We start from the raw sequence: 11,783 nt of genomic DNA, 5'->3' as shown, positions 1-11,783 counted from the left end.
GTCTCCTGAAGACAATGGTGGAAATGCTTTAATATTATATCAACACCAGCCAACAAATGAAAACAATGAATGAATTTATTTAAATAAAAGCTATAAGAAAGTTATTTAAGAAAACAAAGTAGCATATTGATATGCTGGTAATGCAATACAAAAACATTGTTCAACAGTCTTGTAAAACATTTTAAAGAGATATCATTCACTTGAACTTGTCAATAAAGAGCATTGTTTTGTTGTTGACATTTGACTGTGTAAACAGCTTGAGGTACACTCAAAGCTAAGTTCAAGGTTTAAAGGCACCACCACTAATCTTTCTACTGCTAAATCAGTGCTGGAAATTAGGTATTAACTAGATATTCGCTGAAATAAGTCAAACTTCAAAATTTTCTTAATTGTTGGAAAGAAATTTAATACAAATCAGTTCTTCTGGGTTTTGAATTTCTCCCCTCACACAGGTATACTGAAACATCCACCAGGGCTGTCCCCAAGGATGCAGCTTTGCATCTTTAAGGTCAACTAATAAACTAGCTTCCTTTTATCTGATGAAATCAACGAGCCAACCCTTAGCTACTAGTCTGAGACAGGGAGGAAAAAGAATGAAAGGAGAGGAAGAAAAGCTTGGCATGGCGGAGGCATGATACACGTCTTAATAAGAAGTAAATAATCAAACTCACATCAAGTCCTGCAGTTGTCATGTAAAACTGATGAATAATGTTTCAAGATAGTGCCTTATGGCCTCTTGAAAGTTCTGCAAATGTCAAGACTGTGAAAATTTGCAAACAAAAAATAGGTCATGTATTGCTATGTTAATGCTGTCCTGTGAGATTGTATTCTTTACCTAGCACTTCCAGAACTACCCTACAGCTTAGAGTTAGACTTTTGCCACACAGTATGACACTGATAATACATGACAAGCATTGGTAAATTTGTTTTCAACTTAAGCTTTGACAGTCATAAATAGGCTTGAAAAGAGTACATTACTCTTGCCTGGCTAAACAGGATGTAAATGAACATGTTCTCATTTTGTTTTTGTGTGATCAAAACAACTAGTACAAAAAGAAGCATGTTTTTGCTTTAGTAAGATACCTGCCTTGAAAGAACTTTGGGGTACTTTCTAACCTGCTAACACCTGATCGCGGGTTGAAATCTTTCCTGTGCATAAAAAACTTAGCACTGTTAAATGATTTCCCAACTTCTTCATGTTTTTGAAATACATCTCTTGATCAAATTGCTGATGTAGGTCTAAATCACTGGTGACATAAGAGTCTTTTCTGTGTTATCCAATCAGCATAGAGTCCAGATTTTGAACATTCAACATGAGACAATGAATGTCTTCATGTCAAGCCTTGCTCTGCTTCTCTCCCCCTCCCAACTGATGCTAAGGTAACTCAGCTACATCCCTGAGTCTGCTTGATGTCACAATGTGATGTCAAAATGATAGTACATCAGAAAACTTAAGTCCAAAATCACCATCATGTCATTCAATTTTTCCCACTTTTTAGACAAATTTCATTACAAGACTATACCTCCAACAATTTAACAGCAATTTGTTCCAGCTGGGGAACATTCCTTTAGTTTGATGTGTTAATTCTTCCCTCTTCAGCCCATGGAGCTGGGTTCTGTTCTTGCAGATCTAACATTTTGTTGGAGATTTTGCACAGCTGCCTATTTTCCTTGCCTTACTGCAGTCCACCTAACTTTGTCCTCAAAAAGTGCACTCCTTTCTAAACAAAATAAACAAATTTAAAAAGAAATGACATCATATGAAATCATATTATAATACAGGTACCATGGCTCAAGACTAATGGTAGCCAACTAGCCACAGACTAGTAAAAATTCCATTTTGGCTAGTGGTTTTTGCGCTTCACTAGGCATTTTGGCCAGTAAAAATGAAAATTTGTGAGCACTGGAGGCTCAGAGGAAACCAATTAAAAGTTAATTTCAAATTTTTCACAAAACGAAATCGAGCCAAAGTGTGCAGAATTTAAAACATCAGCTGTAATAAATATCATATATAATTTATTGGCCCAAACAAGAACTTCAAATTACTAAAACGCAAAAGGGTTTGTTTTTTCCCTTTGTAAAAAGCGACAAACGACAAACAAACTGCTTGCCGCTAATGATAAGTCACGCGTGAAATCATGCGGAACTCTAGGGATCATGTTTCATGCGCACAGCATCTGGAGGTCACATATGCTTTCAAAAAATAAAAAAATTTGCAGTTGTTCGAAAATTTGAATGATGCCTATATAATATTGATGCCTGTGTTTGCAACTTGTAAATTATCTTGTGTTCATGAGAAATCATGAATCGGCACTTTGAAAGAAAGGAATGTTCTTCGGCTGCAAGTTGCAAAGTTCTGTGGGAATTTCTCACAGAAGCGAAAACTTCGGTTTTCATTGTTGAGCGACGCCTATAATTGTAACATTGATGCCTATGTTTGCAAATGTGTTCGTCTTGTTTTGGCTAGTGAATCAAATCTGGCACTAGCCACTGGGCTAGCAAGCTGAAAAGTTAGTCTCGAGCCCTGGGTACACATTACCTCAATTAAGAATACACTCCTTCAGTTCTCAACTTGATTGCCCCAATTTATTACTACAGTCGAACCTCCACTAACAGCCACAACTCTACTACATCCACTTTACAACAGCATCCTCTTCACAACGATAACAGCCACTTAAGCATACCCCAACTACCAAAACAACCTCTCAACAACAGCCAGATATTCAACAACCAGTGAATGGTGTAAACAAAACCCCATTATTTATTGTAAAAGATCACCAAACCTGATCCATACTGCATGTCACTGGTATCTATGTCTGTTTTGTTGACATATTTTGATCATGCTACCTATAAACATGCTGCAATAAACATAAAAATGTTCCAACCCCTAAAAAAAAACAGTTGTCATATTACACCACTACCTCCCAGATCTACTTTACCTCAAATTGTTCCTTGATTACTTTGATCTCCACTTCATCTTTTTGTTGTTCAAACTCTTGTCTTACTGACCTTCGAAAAAAGTCATAATCTGTATATTGCAGTGCCTTTCCTTGCTTAAGAAGCTGTCTGTATAATAGTAGAACTCTTCCACTGGATGGTACTCCCATAATGTTCTTTAAACTATCCAAGGAGTTCATTCAAGGATTTTTCACCGACCTTGAGTCTTGGGCAGTGACAGTGGTACTTACTAGTTTGTGGAGATCTAGAGATCCAGATTCTTTTGGTCAGTAATTATAGTAATTATAGGAATAATATACATGTATCTACACCATGTAAGGCCACATCAGATGTCCAGAGAACTGCACTTTACTATTTGGTAAGAACAGATCAGGAGATCTATCAAAAAGTTGAATTTGTCGCAATATGTAACACTGTAACCAGTCGAAAAATGAAAAAAATTTATAATCAACCGAGTCCTCAAGTAGAACCTGCAGGGTAGCAGACGGGAGAGGGAGAGCACGTTCAACAGCTGAAGAAGGGATTACAGAATGCACCATCCAGTCAAAAGGCTGCACATGGGCCATGATGGAACACCTGGCCAGGGACAGAGGGGTTTGCAAGTGACTCATCAGTGGCCTGAGCTCCGAAATGGAGTGAATACGCATCAGATCAGACCAGACTTCTAGTATTATTAACGGAAAGGTAGTATAAGTTAAGTCATGGTTGCCACAGACAACAATTTTAAAAATTCTCTGACTAGCCTCCCCTTACAGCCTTCTTTTCCAGCCATTCACTGAGACTGATAAGTTTTCAACAACAAAATTCCCTTCCTAACTAAAATAAAAGTTGAGATCACAGTGACCCCAAAAGTTTCTTCCATAAGCCCTGACTTTTCTTCAAAAAAAATTATGTCAATTTTCCCTCAAATCATCAAAATATAATACCCTGACTACATATTTGTTTTCGTTGACCTTGAAGAATTTTTTCCTGACCATTTCCTGACCTATTGACAACCCTGTAAGTATTGATCTATCAATGCACCTGTAGCTTAATTTACCATGGCAGGCCATGCCAGCAGGTTATCGAAAAATATCGCGAGGATCGGGGCCTCAGGATGTGAGTTATCCACAACGAAAAGAACTCGATATTTACCTTGATAAAGCTTATTACAGTCTTCAACTTCTGTGCAGTACATTGAGGTACATTCTCCACAACTCGAAGTCAATGTACTCACAGACAGTTGAGCCTCACTCGACAAGGCGTCGACAAGGCGACCTTCATGTAGAGCCCCAGATTGTGGTCAGCAGTCTATTCCGGTCCCAGGATCTTACGCCGGTGACAACAAACCTTTGGAGAAAAACTGGTAACAAGTTGTGTTTTCAACGAACGAGGGAAAGAAGTAACGAATGAATAATCAGGCAAAAAGCATATTGTAACAACATTAGAGGCAAAGAACTGCCAGTGGTGGGCCTGGTGGAGGTGAATTCCTCAGAAAGGAGACAGGACTGGCGAGAAATGTCGAGGGAACTCAGAAGGGCACAATCATCTCCCGTAAACGTTGATAAACGGCGTCTTGGCAACAGTACAAGCGATCATGAGTGGGAAACATTATTTGAGCAAACTGGAAAAGGTACCTGGGGATTGTTGGCTTGATAAGCTGCTTTTATAGCTACAACGTTTAGCTAACGGTAGTGTTACTATCTTAAAGTAGGGCAAAGAACATCTGGTAAAGTTCGGTTTGATGTTCAAGGTAGGTATGACTTCAATAGGGCTTGTATGTGGAGAATAATTAAGCTTTTTAAAACTTATTTACATGTACAATTGTCATGTGTTAGGGATAAAATGGAATGTAACAGCTTTAGATACATGTAGACTTGAGCAGAACTTGCAATCATCGAAGCTAATGGAAAAAATATAATAAATTTCATTTAAAGCTTACGTAGTTTTTTAAATTCCACATAAGTGAGGTCATCAGTATGTTTTGACTAAAGATCAGTTGGGGTTTCATATAAAGTAAGACTTATGCACAACTGATCTGCAAGTATAAAACAGACACGAACATTACAAATTATGTTCACTTAATATTTGACACTTACATGTATAAAAATAAAATGTAAAACTGAGGTTTTCTAAAGGGGTTTTACAGCAAGCACTTTTCCATCAAAGATTCAGTGCTATAAAAAGTAGGTAGTGACATCACTTGAAGTACCAAGTCTAGTAAAGTGGTGGCTAAGTGTTCTTATTGGACACTTGAAACTTGAAAATTCTACTTTATGTTCCATGTATTTATACTAATTTTCTAGACTCACGATGTGTCGTTTTACAGATGTGTTGTTTTACAGTACTCTTTAAGTCTACATGTTCTCTTGCAATTGGCTGCCACTCTTGTCTAGCTGCTAAATATAACATGTCTTCCTTGACAGGGTTAAGTTTGAGAAAGATGTCATTTCAGGAAAAAAAAAACAAAACAAAACAAAACAAAACTTAGGTCTCAGGCACGAGTTGAACTTACAGTATGACCTCATTGCACACATTAGATTTGAGCTTGCATTCTTCTGGTAGCTCGACCCTGGAATGTTGCTAGAGTGTTGTCTCTACTAGAAACAAAAACTGACTTTTCAAGAACAATTGAAAGCGCAAGTATAATTCTAGTGTGTCAAGAAGGATAATTTTAAAACCTTTAAATTGGTTTGGAAGATTAGGATCCTGACAAAATTCTTTGTAATAATAATAATAATAATAATAATAATAATAATAATAATAATAATTTATTTCTAGCAGTCAGGATAACAGAAGTATGGTAATAAACAGCAAAGGCCAGAGACAGATTTGTTATTAGCCAGGATCAGTGAAAGCTAGTGTAGAAGGGACAGCAAATAATTTACTGTTGGCTGCAAAATTACCATCTGCTGGCACATTTTATTACACCTGTCAAACATTTACGTTCACTTGATGGTTGTAGAGTAACTTAACATGTTAATTTTGCTTTTCAGGAAAAGCATCAAAAGTAGCAGATCTTCATCTTGATCTGTTTAATTTTGAGGAACCAAAAGCTCAACACAGCCGTTATGTTCTGACCAGTCCAAGGTCTCTTGAGGTGAGATGTAAATTTTTGGGTAACATGAGAAAAATTCCAAGGGGTCAAGGTCAGAGAAGTAACTTTTATTGGCTTAATATCCCATCCAGGGAAAGTGGAAACTAGATTTAGCACTGACTCAGTGAGCCAGCTAGGACAGGAGACAGACATGGACAGTGATTAATTAAAGATCATTTGCATGTGCTTGGTGAATGCTTTGTTTTCTCTCTTGTGGCTTTCTGTGACAACTATCAAATCATTTGTTTGCTGCATTGATAGCTCCCTTCAGTTAGCACTGACACTGCTGTTATATTTGTAGAAAATTTGTCTAAATTTACCCTGCATAAAATACTGTAGGGCTTACCTTACTCTGGTGGTAAACTTCCAGGATTTTTAAGGATCATATAAGATCTTTAAAGACCTACTGAAGGTCCTTATAAAGATAGGAGTATTTCAAGGATCTTTAAAAGATCTTACAAAGATCCTCGAGTATCTTTAACATTCTTGCCGTGTAGTTTACTGTTAATTATTATTTTTATGCTCATTTGTTATCTAAGGTCAAATAAAATATTGCAAATTAGTTAAGTTCATTAATATTTTGTAATTTTTGCATTAAAGCAATGGTAAAAAATAAACATTAACTTTTCAGTTGCTGTTGATAAAAGTTAAAATGTGTAAATATATTGGTTTCTTTGTTTTAGGCTTGTGGAAGGTTTGGAATAAAGGTACAGTACTTTAAGCTAGTCAATAATTATGTGTGTTTTTTAACAGAAAATATAAACACTAATACAGGGCATTTTGGCATCATTTTGTTCCCATTATCAAATGCAAATTTTTAAGTCAAATGGCTTGAATATAGATATTTAAATTAATTTATTAATATTAGTCTAGGTCTAAATACACTTAAATTAGCACTTAAAACCATTTATTTAATCCTTGTATGAAAACTTGGCAGCTCTACAGGAGCTAGTTAACAGACCAAATAATCCCTTGTGTTTTATTGTTATCACTTTTTTATGGTTCTGTGCCACTTAATTAACAATTTTGCATCTCTATCATTTCTTTTCAGTACTACATGTAGTAAGGTCACAAAACTGCAAAGCAGCCTGAGTGTTAATGTATATGTTGTGGATGTGTTTAGAGTGCAATGTGTCAGAAATCTGCTAAGTTTATGTACTATACCAATATTTGAAGTAATGATTTGTTTTTCAGCCTGTGGAGTTGTTACATAAGTCACTAGAGGAGTTTGTAGAAGAATTCAAGTCTCTTTATGACACTGACTATTCCCATCATGCTGTCCGTGAAGTGTTCCAGGAACATGAACGGCAAAGGCTAAGTGAGTTTCAGATTTAACCTAGCTAAGGAAAAGGAACTTTTTTTGGTCTAAATTATGTTTGTCAATTGTCCTGGTGTAATATTGAGGTGTTTGGGAAAATGCAGACAAGGATTTACACAAAGAATTCTGCTGGATTTGCTTGAAAAAGTGTTTTAAACATGAGGTTATCTACCGTTATAGTAAGCTTAATTTCTTAACTAGTTCTTTATCATATTTTTCCAACATCCCATATGGATCAAATTAAACATATAGAATCATGCAAAATATCAAGTTATCCACTCTGAAGAGCAGTGCTATACTGTCACTATGCATGACTGTACAGAAGAAGGGCTATCCCCGAATTTTGTTGTTTTTTTTTTGATTTTTCACAAGTTGACACTTTGACATAGTTCTATGTTATATCAGGTTTTATTTTAATCTTCTGTTGAACGTTTATATAAGTGTCACGCATCTACCATAGAAAACAACTTCTTTGTTTTTGTTCATCCTTTATATTTTTTATGCAATATATGTACACTGTATTTACAACCAAAATTTGTAATTTTATCGTCTCATATGATCATGCAGACATACTGATAGTAGACTACCTTTTCTCCCAGTCTGTGCCTCTAGAGTAAATTTTAATTAAAATAATTATAATTAAAGCAGTTTCCAAGAGAAGTGAAGGTCAAAATTCATCACATACAGACTACTACCAATTTATTTTTATTTTTTCACAGTCATCAAATTTGGGCTATGCTCAAAGCAGTGTTTTCCAATGCATGACTTGTACTTGTAATAAAATCAATGTACATGAATTATTTTATGTTGTTGAATTCAATTTACTTTGTTTATCTGATTAGGGAAACTAAAGCTGTGCAGAGAAGAAAGAGAGAGAATAATTAGAGAGAAGAAAACAGAGTCTACTGTCAGCAGTGAGGAAAGGAAACACTTTTCAAGTTCACCACAGCACCAAGGTTGGAATCTCATTGATGACTGTTTAAATCTTTATTTAAAAGTTACATGTTTACAGATATTCCAAGTGGATCTTAAGATAGACATTCTTACTAACAGTTTATTCAGTCATCATAAAACCAATTTGATTCTCTTGCTAGGAGGTGTCCTTGTTAGAAATACCACCTGTCATTCAAAGCTTGAAGAAAGTATAAAGACGTCACTTTTCTCTTTTGTTCACATTTCTTATTTAATTCTAAAGCCCTTTCTCATGTTGTACATTGTCCAGATGTACATGTATGTATTTTGTAACTCAGTGAAAGTTGCATCTTTTAGTTTGTTTTCCTAAGTCTGTTGAGACTGCTAGGGCTAGCAGGGGTAGGTTAAGGATTTAACTCACTGTATCTGAATGAAATCTCTGCTTCCTTGTGGACTACATTCTAGGTCCACCCCTTTACTCGCTTCATTGATTTTCTCAGATAACACTAATACGAAAGATGCATTAAGTAGCTCCACAAAACAAAAGAACCCCTATGATAAAGATCAAGAAGAAGAACAAAATGGATGGACAGCTTCTAAACATGTTGAGACACACAGATATCACAGGTTGGATATTTTTTCAACTTCAACTTCAATATGCCAAAATGTTATTATCACAGACTAGGCTGAGTCCCAGTAGGAATTAAAAATAAAATGATGTAGTTATGTACCTGATATGCTATACAAGCCAAATTTACTAAGTAAAATATGTTTAAATTTAAAAATATGTGAAAAATACTTCTCTGATAGTTATTGTCATCTCAAGTTCCCCTGGCAAAGTGCAATAAAAAACAAAGATTAAATGTAAGATTTTGGCAAGAAAATAGATTCAAGGATGTTACACATCCCGAATTTGACTGATTTTTCACTAATTTAAGCCCTGATCAAACATGAGCATTGTATGGTGACCAAGCATGTTGATGTGGTACTGAGTGTCCAAACAGTCTCAAGCATCACTGTCCAAACAAACAAAATGTACTTTTACAATGTTTGTCGTGGTTAAAATTTTATCAAAATGATCAAACAAGGGGTCCAAATGGCAATATGTTTGGTAACCAAACAATGCTTGATCATGTTTTATTGCCAAACATTTCCTGTTTGGACAGGGCTTAACTCTTGCTAAAGGTGTTGGGATGCTCATCAAAAAAATTGAATTAAACCCAGATACTATCTTAAAACAGACAGTGCTTCTTTCATTGGGAGTGTGCCCCCAAACTTTAACCTTACAGCATCAGAGGTTAATTTTTAGGGCTGCAAGTCCACTTGATCTCAGAGGAAAAGAGAATGTGTATCTGATGGATGAAAAAGCTAAAAAACCTCCAACTGGAAAAACTAAATACAGGTTTGTCACCCCTTATTGCTATGTTTTCATATCATGATAACTTGAATTTACAACTACTAATAATTATTAGTTGTAAAATAATTCAAGTTATCATGATATTGCATGTGCGTCCTTGTTGCTGACTTATTGTCCTTAGTTATCTGGTCTACGAGACTGCAGTATCTTCTGGATAGGATGATTGTAATTGGTGACCCCCATGTCACAGGGTTGATCTCTGCATCACAGTTTTCTCAGATGAAACACTTGCAAACATTGAATAGTCATGTAACTATCACTAACAACTGAACATGCTTGGTTCATGGTACTGTCTGTGCACTAATATACGATGAGACATACATGTAATGGTATGTTAGGTTTTAGAATCTGCTACCAGTTTGCAGGCGAGTGTTAAATGTTGTATTCTTTGTAGCAGTTACCCATCAAGCACCAAAAGCCGCAGCCCAGTCAGTCCCAGAGGAGAGAGCTCTGACTCAGAAACAGGAGTGGAGGCAAGGAGAAGCTGGTCCTCAAGCAGCGAGCATTCCCAAAGGAAAAGTAAGAAACCATCATCTGCAGGCTCATTCAGAAGAAGAGGTCCACAGCACATCAAGAGAACAGCTTCCATGGATAGCATTGATTTTTTACATTCAATACCAAGTTCTTCAGATGGAAAAGGCTTGTCAGAAAAGGTAAGGGCTCATCACAATGTATACTTGATAATAGTTTGTACATGGTTAGAGAAAAGTGAGATGCATCTGCAGAATTACAAAACTCATGATAATATCTCTTTTAAATTTTTTCAGGATAGGAAAATTAAGTGGCACATGCACGTATATTTAACAAATTGACATCAGTTTTTCATGCGTCTGTCCTGTTATTGATCATGAATTTTGTCATAACATTCTCAAAGTAGCTGTGTATCCGCAGACTACTTTGACAATGTTATGACGAAATTCATTGTCAATAACAGGACAGACGCTTAAAACACTGACGTCAATTTGTTTTTTTACGACAACAAATTGTCCATTCTCGGTCCTTGACGCACCGCGTAAATTATAAATGCATCTGTCTATCCGCTTATTGACAATGAAAATAAGCCAATGAGCGCGCGAGAATTTCTGCAGTTAGCGTAAAAATACTGTTTTACTTACATATGTTTGAAGGCTGAAAAGGCTTATCCAAGCCTTGTCGGTTTGAAGTTTGACCTTCCTTTTTTTAAAGGATCAACGCATTGTGAATTTAATGATGTCACGACATGAAGAACAAGAGAGAGCTCGTAAGGAGCGATTGATGTTAGAAATGGAATGGAGTGAACAGAGGAAGTTAGAAGAACAACTAAGACAGGCAAGACATCGACAGAGACAACAAGAGATTTGGGACACGTATAAAGCTAAGGATGCGAAACAGGTAAGCTTAGTATGTTCTACGTGTTCAGTTTCAGGAATAAATAGAGGTGAATAGACTTTTAATGATCTGCCCTTGCACCAGGATTACGTTAATGTTCTTGTTATAATAATACTAGTATGAAGTGCGAGCTAGACGACTGAGAAATGAACAGAGGTTAAAAAAAGACAAATTAGAGGTGCTGTTATCAAAGGACTACACTTGGCAGATGGAAAAGAGAAAACAGGAACAAATAAAGGTCGGTATAATTTATGACACAGTTCATGTTTACCTAATAAGTGACAAATTAATGAGAGGTAAACAAATTTGAAGTTTACACATCAGCGGTTTTAATATCTCACATTTTTCAAGTTATTACAAAAGGTCTGCAAAGCAGATTTCATGATCTAAACAGATTTTCTGCTCAGATGTTCACAGGCATTGACGTTGTGTACCTTATTGCATGATCTTTTCGCGACACGTTAATTTCGCGAATTTCGCAATTTAAAAAAAATCGCGAAATCAAAGTAACGCGTGTCGCGAACTTAACATGACGCGAAAATTAAGTGACTCACATTATGTCACTGTTAACATATAGTCTAGCCGTTGCGTTTTGTTACTTTTGACGTTATTGAACCTTTGATAAAGTCGGTTTTGCTAAATTCAAGGACATGTTTAAGTAACATTGCCAAGGAAATAAATTGTTTGTAACTCGAAAACGCGAAGTTAAAGTAATCCAAAATACAAAACTTCCG

General features: G+C 36.0%; 2 protein-coding genes across 5 annotated transcripts in view; one reads left to right on the top strand and one right to left on the bottom strand.

Annotated features, from left to right (window-relative positions):
• Window positions 1-57: 57 nt before the first annotated feature.
• LOC145486529 (mitochondrial ribosome and complex I assembly factor AltMIEF1-like) lies at window positions 58-4,249 on the bottom strand. Its single transcript, XM_081465214.1, has 3 exons — window positions 4,093-4,249; window positions 2,940-3,202; window positions 58-1,721 (listed from the first exon to the last, which is right to left on the bottom strand). Exons 2-3 carry the CDS (start codon window positions 3,135-3,137, stop codon window positions 1,677-1,679), a joined length of 243 nt encoding a protein of 80 aa, XP_081321340.1. The 5' UTR covers window positions 3,138-3,202; window positions 4,093-4,249; the 3' UTR covers window positions 58-1,676.
• A 67-nt stretch (window positions 4,250-4,316) lies between these two features.
• The window catches only part of LOC145486523 (uncharacterized), a 14,348-nt gene continuing 6,881 nt past the window's right edge, over window positions 4,317-11,783 (top strand). Inside the window, exons 1-11 of one of the 4 annotated variants that reach the window (XM_081465203.1) lie at window positions 4,317-4,570; window positions 4,649-4,690; window positions 5,934-6,037; window positions 6,718-6,741; window positions 7,229-7,352; window positions 8,195-8,308; window positions 8,765-8,891; window positions 9,574-9,666; window positions 10,079-10,334; window positions 10,867-11,052; window positions 11,168-11,287. In XM_081465203.1, the coding sequence (XP_081321329.1) occupies window positions 4,456-4,570; window positions 4,649-4,690; window positions 5,934-6,037; window positions 6,718-6,741; window positions 7,229-7,352; window positions 8,195-8,308; window positions 8,765-8,891; window positions 9,574-9,666; window positions 10,079-10,334; window positions 10,867-11,052; window positions 11,168-11,287 (1,305 nt within the window). In that variant the 5' untranslated portion in view covers window positions 4,317-4,455. Of the gene's footprint in view, window positions 4,571-4,648; window positions 4,691-5,933; window positions 6,038-6,717; window positions 6,742-7,228; window positions 7,353-8,194; window positions 8,309-8,764; window positions 8,892-9,573; window positions 9,667-10,075; window positions 10,335-10,866; window positions 11,053-11,167; window positions 11,288-11,783 lie in introns of all 4 variants that reach the window. The other 3 variants (XM_081465202.1, XM_081465205.1, XM_081465204.1) reach the window with 3 other exon arrangements.

Source organism: Orbicella franksi, chromosome 5 (assembly GCF_964199315.1).
Source record: "Orbicella franksi chromosome 5, jaOrbFran1.1, whole genome shotgun sequence".
NCBI lineage: Eukaryota > Metazoa > Cnidaria > Anthozoa > Scleractinia > Merulinidae > Orbicella > Orbicella franksi.
The sequence above is the reverse complement of the archived record's forward strand: the minus strand, read 5'-3'. Positions and strand labels throughout refer to the sequence as shown.

Coding starts and splice junctions, on each gene's coding strand:
- LOC145486529 (XM_081465214.1), bottom strand. CDS start 3,137: ATGAACTCCTTGGATAGTTTAAAGAACATTATGGGAGTACCATCCAGT. Junction 1,722..2,939: donor TAATCAAGGAACAATTTGAG/GTAAAGTAGATC, acceptor TATTTTGTTTAG/AAAGGAGTGCACTTTTTGAG.